Here is a 12,416-nt window from a genome sequence, read left to right as displayed (position 1 = left end):
TTAATGAACAGATCTTATATATAACATGGTAATATACCTGCTTTGTGTCACCATACATTTTTATCTCCAGGATTTAGTAGGCCACTAGGGGAACAGAGCAGTAATATATAAATTCAAGAGATGGAAAATTCGAAATATAACTTCCAAGTTAATTCTCTTCTTACGAGAACAGTATCTTACCCAGTGGGATGATTATAAGTTGTCACTATGATTAATGGAATTAACAACAGCAAAATTGTCACAAGGAAATAAAAACTTAACTCCTATAATTATAAAATTGTACAAAAATAAAAAAGAAATAAATTGCACAAAATATTAAAAAATAATTACATACATTGTAAAAAAATATGTTACAAATGGTTAACAGTAATCACTTGTATTTAAGTATTATAGCATTTTATAATATATATTTAATGTTGATTTTCTGTGTACTGCATTACTTTTAAATTATAGGGTGATAATACCTAAAGTCAGCCTACATCACATTCACTATTCTAAATTAAAATGCAAATAATTTTTAGAGCAACTAAAAAAAGCTAGCAGTAGTAATACATATTTAGGTACTTTTTAATGTGTTTCTTTTACATACATAATTTGATATAGTGAAAATTCAATTTGTCTTTAATAATGAGTTTTAATAGCTAATGCACCTCTTTGTGTGATTTCAAAAGATGTGTCAAGAAGTAGTACTTATACTAATCTGGTATGAAATAAGTAACAGTTTTATATGCTAAATAAGAATTATTAACAAATCTGAATAAATTGGGATACAATAAATACATCTCAAATATTAAAATCAGGGTGATGAAAAAAAATCTTCTAAAAGTTAGTTTCCATTTATATGATAATAATGATTTTGTCAAAATTGGTTCCTATCAGATTTTAACAATAAAAATCTTTAAAACAAACAATCAAATAATACTATAGAATAATTAATTAAATTAAAATTTCTTTTTTAATTTTTTTCAAAAAACCAACTTCTTGTATACATAATGAATATGTGGCCAATACAAGAGTATACTTTATAAATTGCAAAATACAATCAAATCTAATTTGTATTTAAGATAGTTTGCATGTTGTATGTGATACAGAGTTACATTAAGTACTACTTCTTGGAAATTGGTTAAGTATTTATTAATCTAATTGACTAAATAATTATTATTTGAAGCTCTTTGTCTAATAATCCTTTTGAAAACTGTCAAAATCATCTATTAATTTAATTTCACTGTAACTCTAAACTGCACTCAGAGAGAAAAGATTCACAATTAAACTTTTTTTTCTGTATGTTACACAATGTGATTACAAGGATTATTTTTTAAATCATTGATTTAGAGATATTGAAGCAGAGAGTAGTTTTAGGTGCAAATTAAATAATGTATAAGTAAGTTGAAATTAAATTATGCAGAATATAATTTTGAAGTAGTTACAAAGTTATATAAGCATCAAAGTGGTATTATATTGATATAAGATAAAAATATAATTTTAGGTATTATTAACCTTAAAATTATAGTACTGTAGTCTATATGAAACCTACAATACTTTTAGATTAATATAACATTAGCCTATACAGCTGAATTTAGGGGCGATCACCTTATTTACTCACAGATACAAATTATAAAATGATTATTATACAGATGTAATACATACTTAACCAACCTTGTTAATTAATTCGTCACAAATAGCTGTGAGTTCCTCATTATCTTTTATTTTCTGTGCTAAAGATTCCTGTAGCGAAGATGCATGCACTTCACTTTTTTTCAACATAGCATTCAATTTTAGAATCTCAGCCTGGTGAGATTTTTTCACAGAGTCCAACTCAGCGTTAGCTTTGTTAAGTTGTTGCATAGCATGTTGTCTTAGAGTTTCGTACCTAGCCTCCAACTTTTGTATAGCATCATTATTTTCTTCAACAGTATGTTTTAAAGTTTCTTCATTGCTCTTATATCCTTGAATGATAACTTTGCATCTTTCATATTTTGTATGAACATCATTAAATGCATGTTCCATTGATGCTAAATGGGCTGCTGCCTCATCTCTTTCACGAACCAGGACAGTTCTTTCTTCAATCCATCTTTTTGACTCTGCTTCACGCTCACCTATTAAAGATGAGATGGTTCTTTCGTATTCTTCCATAACTACACTCATTTGCTTGTTATTTCTTACCTTTTCAGCCACTCTCTGTGAAAGAGTCTTTTCTTTTTCTGCATATTCTTCATTTTGTTCTGATAACTTCTTGATTTTGGTTTCACATTCTTCAAGGCGGTCCCTTAAATCATGATTAAGATCTCTCAAACTTTGTGCCTCCTCTTCTTGAGTGGTTAATAACTCTTTCACTGTTCGTAGCTGTTCAATTGTATGTGGATCCATATCTGATGACCGGGTGATAACAGGAGGAGGTGGAGGTATATTAGCACCGAGGCTTAGTAAACGGTCTATAGTAGCGATAGCTGGGGACACTGTGCTTGTCTTCACAGGTGTCACCTTTACAGTAGCAGTAGCTTGACTCCTATTAACAGCTGGAGTGACCACTTGAGTAGGTTTATCAGTATGACCACTGATGCTGGGTTGCACAGACAATTGTTGCATAGAGTTCACTATATTCTGCTCTGTACCTGACATGGTACTGTCCACAGATAAATCTTTTCGAAAAATCCTACAGGTTTCGCTTAAATAGTGTACACATGGTCTTACCTGCAAATTAGAACGAAGTGTAAATATCAAGAATACTATAGATGTCACCAAGGGCGACGCACTGAGTAACTGAGTCATTTAAGTTACCTTAGATATAATGAAGTTTACATTTTGTGAACACAACATATACGAAATGAGTTAAAATAATATGATATACGACAATAAAAATGCATTGCAACCCACGCAAACACGGTTTAAAGAAATCGAACAAAAAGAAATTAGGTAATAAAATATACTTTATATGGCAGTGTAACCTACCGCAGTGTCCTCGAACTAGTTCGGTTTATAGTGAGGATTGAGAAAAGCAACAATATGTATAAAATACGGTAATGATTCAAAAAAGAGTCAGCGTATTGTAATTAAATAAACATTCAGTAAAATTGGTCTCGAAGGTCTGCAAGAATTAAGGATGATGACATCACGATCACATCATTCATGTAGTCACTCCAACAAATGCTGTCATTCAAAAACTTTATAATATAGCTGTCATTCATTCTTTCAAACTAAAATTTAATGTACAATCATAGATAGAGTATATTTATGTTAAAAAAATGTTCTATAAAATGGGAATGAAAAAAACTTAAAATAATTGGGGATTTTATTCATATAACCGACTAACTTATTTGCTATCAATAATTGTATACGAATGAATCTGATAAACGATAAAAATAATAGCTACATTTGAATATTTTTAGATCTTTTGTTCCTTGCACTTATATTTCTGTCAACATCCTTGCCATAACTTGGATTTAATTTTGTGTAAAACTTCGCGTTAAGTGTACGTTTTATTAATAAGCCATGTAGCACACTATCAAATAGACACTACTGTATACAATCTAACTTATAATAGCGACATCTCATTACATCATATATTACGCTACAGTGAAATGGTAATAATCTATACATATAAACAAAATTGGAGTGTCTGTTTGTAACATTGAAATAACCGTTTTTTACTATATGCATATGAATATAGATACGGTACATACACCAAAATAACATTTTTTACAATTTTTCTGTCTGTTTGTTCCGGCTAATCTCTGAAATGGCTGGATCGATTTTGACGGGATTTTTTTTGACAGGTAGCTAATGTAATAAGGAGTAACTTAGGCTAATTTTATTTAGAAAATAAATTTTAATTTCACGCGGAAGATGTCGCGGGTACAGCTAATATAAAATAAAAATTTTGGATTAATTATCATATTTATTATTTATGGTTAACCATCATAAAATGCAGATGATGTCAGGTCGGTTGGTCCATCGTAGCGAATTCATCAGGAATTAATTACGACTTTTTCCAGAACGAACCGCGAGTTCGATCTGATTAGGGTGTTCTTGGCAACGATTATAGTTTTGTTATTAACAAGAGGTCTTCAATATAACCAAACAAGAACTAGCACAGTACTTGATTCTGTGCTGTTGGTAGAGAAGAGAGGTCTACTCTAGAACCAGCAATGTATACGTTGCTTACTCCGTCGTCCGGAACCTGGCGTGAAGGCATGAATAGATAGTTACGCTCGCACAACTTTTGTAGCAGCTGCACAAAATCGAGTGGATAATGAATGCAAATATGTTGAATAATAATCAGATATATTGATTAATAATACATGTATCCAAGTAACAATCATTTTTATTCCAACTTTATTAACATCACAGATTCTAAGTAAAGACACAATCATACACCAACAATATATCTTTCTGTTTTGTACATTTCATAAGCAAATTCTTCCTCATGTGTTGGGTCGAATTCTAGACCTGAAAAACAAATAATTACATATTGAAATGTGTATATGCCTATATAGTTCTCTGTTTATTATTAAGCGGATGAAGGCGAACTCCTGTCTGGCCTGATGTATACGCTAGAGTATACTAGATCACTGTTGGAATAGGTCACGGTATCGAGCAATGGACCAACTGGGAGTGCTGGTGTGTATATGTATATCTATAAAGTATGAAGCACCTATTATATAAAATCTATATTAGGTACATGTTATATATTAATTAAAAAATATATATTACATAAAAAGGATTTTTTTCTTATCTCATTTTATGAAAAATAAGCGGAAGGCATAAGACATGAGCACGCACAAAATGCGAGCGTGTGCTTTTTTTAAAAAAAAAAAAAGAGCTTGATTTATGTTACTAATATCTTAAAAGCGAAAAAGTAACAAACAGATGGGCCTGCTTTAGGCATTATTATATTTGTATGGATATATAGTTTCTCTTTTTGTTTATAGACTTTCACAATAAAATATTATTTTAATTTTACACTGGACAACTACTAGCATTACTAAATACTTACCAATATATTCTATTTCCAATTCAAATCTACCAGGAATTTTGTCACCACATGATATACCAAAATGTGTTACTCTATCTAAACATATTCTGTTTTGTTTGTCTTGCACTCTTCCTTTTGATCCTAAAATGAACTTGGAAAATGGTATCTAAAATATGAACAAGAAACAATAATTATTAGATCAGTAATATACTTTATTATTTATTAACTCACTAGAGTGTTAAAAAATAGTAATGACTGTGACGTAAAGCTACGTAGTTGTTTGCGTTGATACTACTGTCTCATCTTTTTCTTTGTAAGTTTTATTTAGGTTGATGCGTGAGACATATGGAAATGAAATTACACAGTACAGAGTCATGACACTAGTCTTCCGGAATGTCGTACCTTATTCTGTAATTTCACTGTCTAATCTGCACCGTACAAGCGAAACACAGCTTACAAAGCAAGCTGCTTGGCTGCGATAATGGCCAAGACTGAGGTACTCATACAGACGAGGTTTTATAAGTATACCACAGTAAACATTATATATAATGTTTTCTTTACAACAGGCATGTGAAACTTCTGGTATTTCGTATTCTTGGTGGTACCCACTGTAACAACTTTTTGTCGTCTACCTAAAAAAAATCTACAGAACAGTTACCTTAGCAATTTGCCAGTATGGTCCACCTCTTGTATACAATACATAGTGATATATATCATTCCATGTTATGTCGTAGTAACCCTCGCAAGAAATATTTAATAAGTATGATCTACCATCTCCTCTCACTTTCAGAACAAGGGTATTATATAAATGCCAGTTGTAAGTAGATTCCCGTTTAAATGATTTCTGGAACAAGATATAATTTATGCATATAAATAAAATTGGAGTGTCTGTTGTAATATTGAAATAACTGTTTTTTACTTCATGCATATGAATATAAATACGGTACACATACATACACCATAATAAAATTTTATGCCATTTTTGTGTTTGGTCCGGCTAATCTCTGAAATGGCTGAACCGATTTTGACGGGAATATTTTTGTCAGGTAGCTGATGTAATAAGGAGTAACTTACACCACTTTATTTTAGAAAAATAAAGTTATTTTTCCACGCGGACGAAGTCGCGTGTACAGCTAGTAAATAATATAAATTAAAGTTGCATGGTAGTTAAATGACAAATTTCATGTTACAATTCCAAGATATTTGCAGATTTATAATTGTGCAAGTATTATTTGACAGTTGCAGTTTTTTTATTTAGAAAGAAGATAATTTCTCTGTTAGTTCCCGTGACGTAACTATACCATATGAAGCCTGTAACAAATTCGTGTGCCCACTGCTTATAGTTCTGTAGAGTCGAGGAGCCATAGCCTTGGAGAGCATACAAATACTACCAAAGGCATATAGTTTCTTACATAGTTTATAGAAATTTTTATCATATCAGGTTGACCTCCACGCGGTTCCCCGTGGATACCATCATGATAAATTTCTGGCAAATTTATCACGATGGGCTAACTGACCTGATCTCATGTTCATCTTATCATCCTTCACTGGTGTCCTTCCAGTGTAAACCGTTAGCACAGGCGGGAGCAACATTCCATTATCATTCATAAAAAAAATACATACGCACACGAATACAAAACAAATGAACATATATTTGAAGGTTTAGATTCATTTCAAACATATGTTCATAATTCTTGTGTATTCGTTTCTGCTAATTTAGGCATATAAATAAAATTGGAGTGTCTGTTTGTAATATGGAAATAAATCGATATAAACAGACAATTAAGTACGGAGTTTGAACCTCCAACCCATAGGTGATGTAGTGTACCAAAAAAGTACATTACCAAAGTTGTCAAGTCTATTAAGATAAAAAGGATTAATAAATTTATACCAGTGTCTGTTTGTAATATTGATATAACCGTTCTTTACTACGTGCATTTGAATATAAATACGGTACATACACCATAATAATTTTTTTTACAATTTTTGTTTGCAACTTTTATTGGCAAGTAGCTGATGTTATAAGGATGTAACTTAGGCTACTTTTATTTTTGAAAAATAAAGTTTAAATTCCATCCGGACGAAGTCGCGGGTACAGCTAGTATACAGTAAAACCTTACCCTCACTCTTTTAGACCTCATAGCACAATAACCAGCTTTTTTAATGCGCCCGTCTTTTGGCACTCTCAGGTCTAAGTGTCCGTGGAATAAGGCCCTACCAGCACTACTCATATTGAGACTGCATTGGCTGTAGCCCTCGTTATGATCACTGTCGCTGGTCGTAACGAATTTATCGAGAACATTCTGATCATTGAAGCACCATATAAGATCTGTTTCGCCTGTAATGTGAATATTATAATTATAAAGATATTTTTTATACCATTTCAAGCTATTTTGCTGTTTCAATGTATACAACATCAATTTGTAATATTTTTATTCTGTTGGAAAAAACTATTATCTTTCATAATTAAATACACATTCTTAGTAACAATTAATTTCAAACATTTTATTCTATTTTATTTCATAAAATAAGTACAAATAATTTTCTTTAGATTGTACAAAAAAATTGAGTATGTTATATTACATGTTGAATACAAACCATGAGACTCCTTTCATGATAATAATTAAATTTGGGACAAATAAAATTATAAGTACTTACACAAAATATATGTGAACATTTTATTTGAAAAAGAAATTGCAGTCTAAATGAGTAGGTACAACAAGTAAAATATCAAACAATAATAACTATATTATTAGCCTTATAAAAATGTCAGGATGGTTCTGTTAGAATTAAAAGTGTAGAAAATAAATAACTTAAGTATAATTGTTAAATTTTAATTGTCAAATCAATTATACTCTAATAAAACCTGTAGTACCAAGTATTTACACTATATAAATTTAGGTAAGTATAAAAACATCTAACCATATTCAGATCTTTGAAAATCATAATGTTAACCTACTTATGAATAATTTTAAGTACTAATTTATATTGAGCACAATTTGGATGAATTTATTGGCAAGTTAGTCAGATATATCTTTTAACTACATGATTTTTCATCATTATGTTTCCAATTAATACATATAACATGTGGTGGTAGTAATTTAAAAAAAAGAATATAAAAGTAAGTATACATATGAAACCAATTGTGACTCCATTAAGAAACTGTTACATATGACGGGAACTAAACATAAGTATTAATTAAATATTGCCATATATCACATTTACATGATGAAGACTTTCTATCTTTATTACTAGTGAATATCACTGTTTCATATCTTCAAAACAAGAGACGGTACTTTCTTTATATTCATAAGGACATAGAATACACATTCAATAAGAATTAACTGAAACTAAACCAAATATCACAAACATAGCCATAGTTCAAATGAATTATCTATCTTTACCTAATATAAAACACATTATCTGAACATAGATAATTCATCTGAATAATAAATCTGGAAGAACATAACTTTTTATTCAAATTTACTAGGTTTTCCTTCTTTGTTATTTGAAATACAGGATATACTTGAAATAAAAATTAAAGAAGATGTTTCCTCGACATAAACTGCATTAAGTATTACTATTAATGAGGAATATGCACAAAATATAATATGAATATGATTTACACTAAATTTAAATAATAAGTAGTGAATAATGATAATAGAAATCACAGATAATATAAGTAAGATTGTATACAAAAATAGATAAATACAAGATTACCCAAATATTGTTATTAAATGTACTGAAAAGCACCAACATAAGTATGTATTTTATAGTACATAAAAAAATAATAATGAATTATTAACGGACTTCATTGATAAGTTGATCACATATTCTTGTCAATTCCTCATTGTCTCTGGTTTTTTGGACCAATGACTCTTGCTGGGATGCAATAGTTATTTCATGTTTCTTTATAATTGCATTCAGTTTAGTTACTTCTATGTTGTGATTTTTCTTTATGTTTTCCAATGTCTCATTAGCTTTAGATAAATTATCTGAAGTGACTTGTTTAAGACTGCTATATAAACCATCATACTTTTTGATACTAACTTCATATTCTGAAATTTTATCTTGATATATTTTTTCTCTTTCTTTTACCTCCAATATAACACTCTTACATTTTTCATATTTAGAGAGCAAGTCATTGAATGAACTCTCCATGCTAGAAAGGTGATTTAAAGCTTGGTCTCTTTCAGACACCAATTTATCATTGTACTCCTGAAATTGCACTTTGTCCTGTTGTTGTTCACCAATTAATGATGATATGGTTTTTTCATACTCCTCCATTACAATGCACATTTGCTTGTTACTCATAATTTTCTCATTTACTTGATGCATCAATTTATTTTCCCTATCTAACATATTGTCTCTTTCATCTATTAACTTCTTTATTTTCTGTTCCATATGTTCAGTTGCTTTAAAATGCTTGTGTTCCATATCTTGAATTGTTGATTTCAGTTCTCTATTCTCATGTCGTAATTTTAACAGTTCCTGATCTTGGTTTTGAAGAATGGTTCTCAGTGATTGAAGACGGTCTACTTCTTGGGAACTGAAACTACTGTAGCGAGGACTACGAGGAGCTGCTGTTGGTGGGGTACTTCCAGAAATACTAATTAGACGGTCTGTTACCACTTGAGTGGGTGTTAGAATTGCTGACACACTTCGTACCAAGGCTGGTGTTGATCTCATTTGATTGGCACTTGTTTTAGGAACATCAAAGTTTACTACTGGTGGCACTATTTGCATTGGTTTGTCTTTGCCATTTGATATGGCTGCTGCTGACAATGTTTGTTTAGGTGTAACTACAAGATTGTCAGTGAAGACTGATGCGGCGCTGCCTGTCTCATATCCAATATCGATCTCAGAATCAACAACTACCTCAGGCTGAGTTGATTCAGTATTTATTTGATTATATCTTGCATACAAAGGATCAAACTTGACAAAGAGACTTTCTTTTCCACGGTCAATAAGGTTATGGTTACGATTAGAGTCCGCGCATTGAACAAGGTAATCCAAACTACTTGCATTTATAAAAGTATCTTCATATTGAGGCACTTCCTGCATTGTTACATCGCAGATGCTATCAAACTCTGTTCCCGTAAGGAGATCTTCTGTAACGTCAGATTGCTGGGTTAATGTAGATTTTTTTGGTGATAAAGCCATGAGATCGCCCATGGATGACACTGGAGTAATAAAATTATCCTCAGAGACAGCAGAACTGCTCCTCGTAGACAACATATTTTCTTTAAGAATATTACTGCTACAAGTATCAGTCCCACGTCCCAATAGATTATGAAGTTTATAATATATACTTTTTAAATGGCTCTTTTCGTTTTGAATCGGCGAGGAATTGTTATTTGTATTATTGGAAAACATTCGCTTTTATATAGCCCTTTAAAGGAGTGAACTAGTTTAGGACAAAACTAATATTAACTACAAGCTTGCGCTATTTCGGTTATACACAAAAAGAAAAGAAAGCAAAGAATTAAAAATACTTTTAAGACAGGCAATAACGAACGACCTAACGGATTTTTTGAAAACATGTCACAGATGTTAATGTCATTATTTGTTTGACATAAACTGACGAAACTGACAGTCGGACGATGGAAAACTTTATCGACATTAGTCTATGGACCATAATCAAATCAGCTGTTAAAAATAAAATAATAAAGTTAAGCGTTGCTGCTCCAACACAAATTCTGGAATGGATGGTCATACCATTTATCAATTAATGAAGTCAATTTAAATATTTAAGAATAAATGTAAGCTTTCCATTTATTCCTATTCTGCAACTTTTGTACTTACTTTATAAATTATAAATAAATAAATTTATTGATGATCATCAAATAACATAATTTAAAAAATACAAATAATGTGGTGAAGGAAGCTAAAGTACAGTGTATGTAGCATTATATAAGTATAATTTATATGTATCTACATATGACTTTAGCCATTTCAGTAATTATCAGTGTGCACTCATTACAAACACACTACAATAAACATAATTATAATAATCATAATCGGTAGTGGCTATTGAATTAATGAAGTATTTACACTTCATTAAAACATTGCCTTCCACTTATTATTAAATGGCATGTATATTATTGCTTGGACGAATATTAGATTATGGAGGACAGAACATCTAATAGGAAATTTGAAAGAATTTGTTAAACAATGTTAATATATATAAATAATAAGTAAATAACTAGTTATGTATGAGGTATAAAAGTAAGGAATATATTGATTTCTAACAGTAACAATCTTTGTACCTTATGATCTTAAGGATTAAATGGTTATTATAAATCGTACCTGGCCTTGCTACTAGCAGAGGATCAGTCTCCACCAATTCCTTGAGTTCTTGTTTGAACAAAATCAACTCGTAGTTGAGTTCTTTGAAACCATTTTTTAGATGATCTAATATGGACACTTTCTCGGCAGTGTTATAACCTCCTTTTCTTTCATTTTCCCAAAATAACAAACGCTTTGGGGTATTCTGTACTGATGGATTTAATTTAAATAATGTATCCGAATTACCAAAAATTGAATACTGCCGAATATTTTTCAATAAGTGTCTATACACATTAGTCGAGATTAAGGCCATTATTATTGAAATACTGCCACATCACTTTCTACTTAATATAAAAGTAAGAAATAAATAGAAAATGTTAACTTTGTTTACTATTTTGGATTAAGTTACCTTATAGAGGTTATATTGCAAAAATATTATTGAAAAAATCATAGAGCAGAGAGCAGAGAGAACCTTAAGAGACTTTAATTGAATTAGTACTCTGTGAAAGTAAATTAAAAGAATATTACATTATGAAATTTTTGAAACGTTGTGACTAATTTACTGTATATATTAGTGTTTTGTAATAATAACACTGTAATAATATTATAAATTGAAAAGTGCGTGTCTCTATATTTCCGCAGCTGGCCTTTACAGCTTCACCGGATGATAGGGGGCGAGTGCAGATGGCACTCCAAATCCGTGGAAGGACTTATGGAGTAACTGAAGGCTAACTCCCACCTGACGGATACGACTATAGTCTGAGCGCACCGCTAGGGGTTCAAACTTCGGCTTAGACCATCGTAATTTCGTCGCCCGTTTGAAATGGACGGGGGATCAATCGGAGAGGAATGTACTGCACGTTGAATCTTCAATCTATGAAAAATTGGTTTTATTCCATAGAGGCGGAGAAAGACGACGGCTAAACAAAGAATATTATATTTTAAAACGATTTATTTTTATGTTACAAGAAATAATATTCTACAAGAGGAAATAGAAATTGTATTGTACAAAAGGAATATTTGACTAAAACGAATATGTACTTTCATATAATTTGCAAGCCATTATGGTAAACATTGCTGATCAAATATTTTAGTGTAATATCTTTAGACCTCGGTGGTCTAGCGGTCTAGCATACCGCTTTCGGACATAAATGGT

General features: G+C 30.9%; 3 protein-coding genes across 3 annotated transcripts; all 3 read right to left on the bottom strand.

Moving 5' to 3' along the window:
- Positions 1–1,174: 1,174 nt before the first annotated feature.
- On the bottom strand, positions 1,175–3,102 carry LOC131847629 (transforming acidic coiled-coil-containing protein 3-like). The gene is made up of 2 exons (XM_059197241.1): positions 2,950–3,102; positions 1,175–2,691 (listed from the first exon to the last, which is right to left on the bottom strand). Exon 2 carries the CDS (start codon positions 2,617–2,619, stop codon positions 1,648–1,650), a length of 972 nt encoding a protein of 323 aa, XP_059053224.1. The 5' UTR covers positions 2,620–2,691; positions 2,950–3,102; the 3' UTR covers positions 1,175–1,647.
- Positions 3,103–4,309: 1,207 nt separating this feature from the next.
- On the bottom strand, positions 4,310–11,712 carry LOC131847706 (complex I intermediate-associated protein 30, mitochondrial). Its single transcript, XM_059197341.1, has 5 exons — positions 11,282–11,712; positions 7,093–7,310; positions 5,631–5,816; positions 4,994–5,138; positions 4,310–4,446 (listed from the first exon to the last, which is right to left on the bottom strand). The coding sequence occupies exons 1-5, from the start codon at positions 11,571–11,573 to the stop codon at positions 4,367–4,369; spliced, it is 921 nt and encodes a 306-aa protein (XP_059053324.1). The 5' UTR covers positions 11,574–11,712; the 3' UTR covers positions 4,310–4,366.
- Positions 7,634–10,669, bottom strand: LOC131847705 (transforming acidic coiled-coil-containing protein 3-like). Its single transcript, XM_059197340.1, has one exon. It carries the CDS (start codon positions 10,346–10,348, stop codon positions 8,774–8,776), a length of 1,575 nt encoding a protein of 524 aa, XP_059053323.1. The 5' UTR covers positions 10,349–10,669; the 3' UTR covers positions 7,634–8,773.
- Positions 11,713–12,416: the final 704 nt, after the last annotated feature.

This window comes from Achroia grisella, unplaced genomic scaffold (assembly GCF_030625045.1).
Source record: "Achroia grisella isolate CSIRO2021 unplaced genomic scaffold, CSIRO_AGI_Agris_v1 utg540, whole genome shotgun sequence".
Classification (NCBI taxonomy): Eukaryota; Metazoa; Arthropoda; class Insecta; order Lepidoptera; family Pyralidae; genus Achroia; species Achroia grisella.
The sequence above is the reverse complement of the archived record's forward strand: the minus strand, read 5'-3'. Positions and strand labels throughout refer to the sequence as shown.

Bases quoted from the DNA above. Each gene is read 5' to 3' on its own strand.
- LOC131847629 (XM_059197241.1), bottom strand. From the start codon at position 2,619: ATGTCAGGTACAGAGCAGAATATAGTGAACTCTATGCAACAATTGTCT.
- LOC131847706 (XM_059197341.1), bottom strand. From the start codon at position 11,573: ATGGCCTTAATCTCGACTAATGTGTATAGACACTTATTGAAAAATATT. The intron at 7,311-11,281 runs GTACGATTTATA...TTCACATTACAG, and splicing joins TCTGCTAGTAGCAAGGCCAG to GCGAAACAGATCTTATATGG. The intron at 4,447-4,993 runs GTAAGTATTTAG...TTTGTTTTTCAG, and splicing joins ATTGGAAATAGAATATATTG to GTCTAGAATTCGACCCAACA.
- LOC131847705 (XM_059197340.1), bottom strand. From the start codon at position 10,348: ATGTTTTCCAATAATACAAATAACAATTCCTCGCCGATTCAAAACGAA.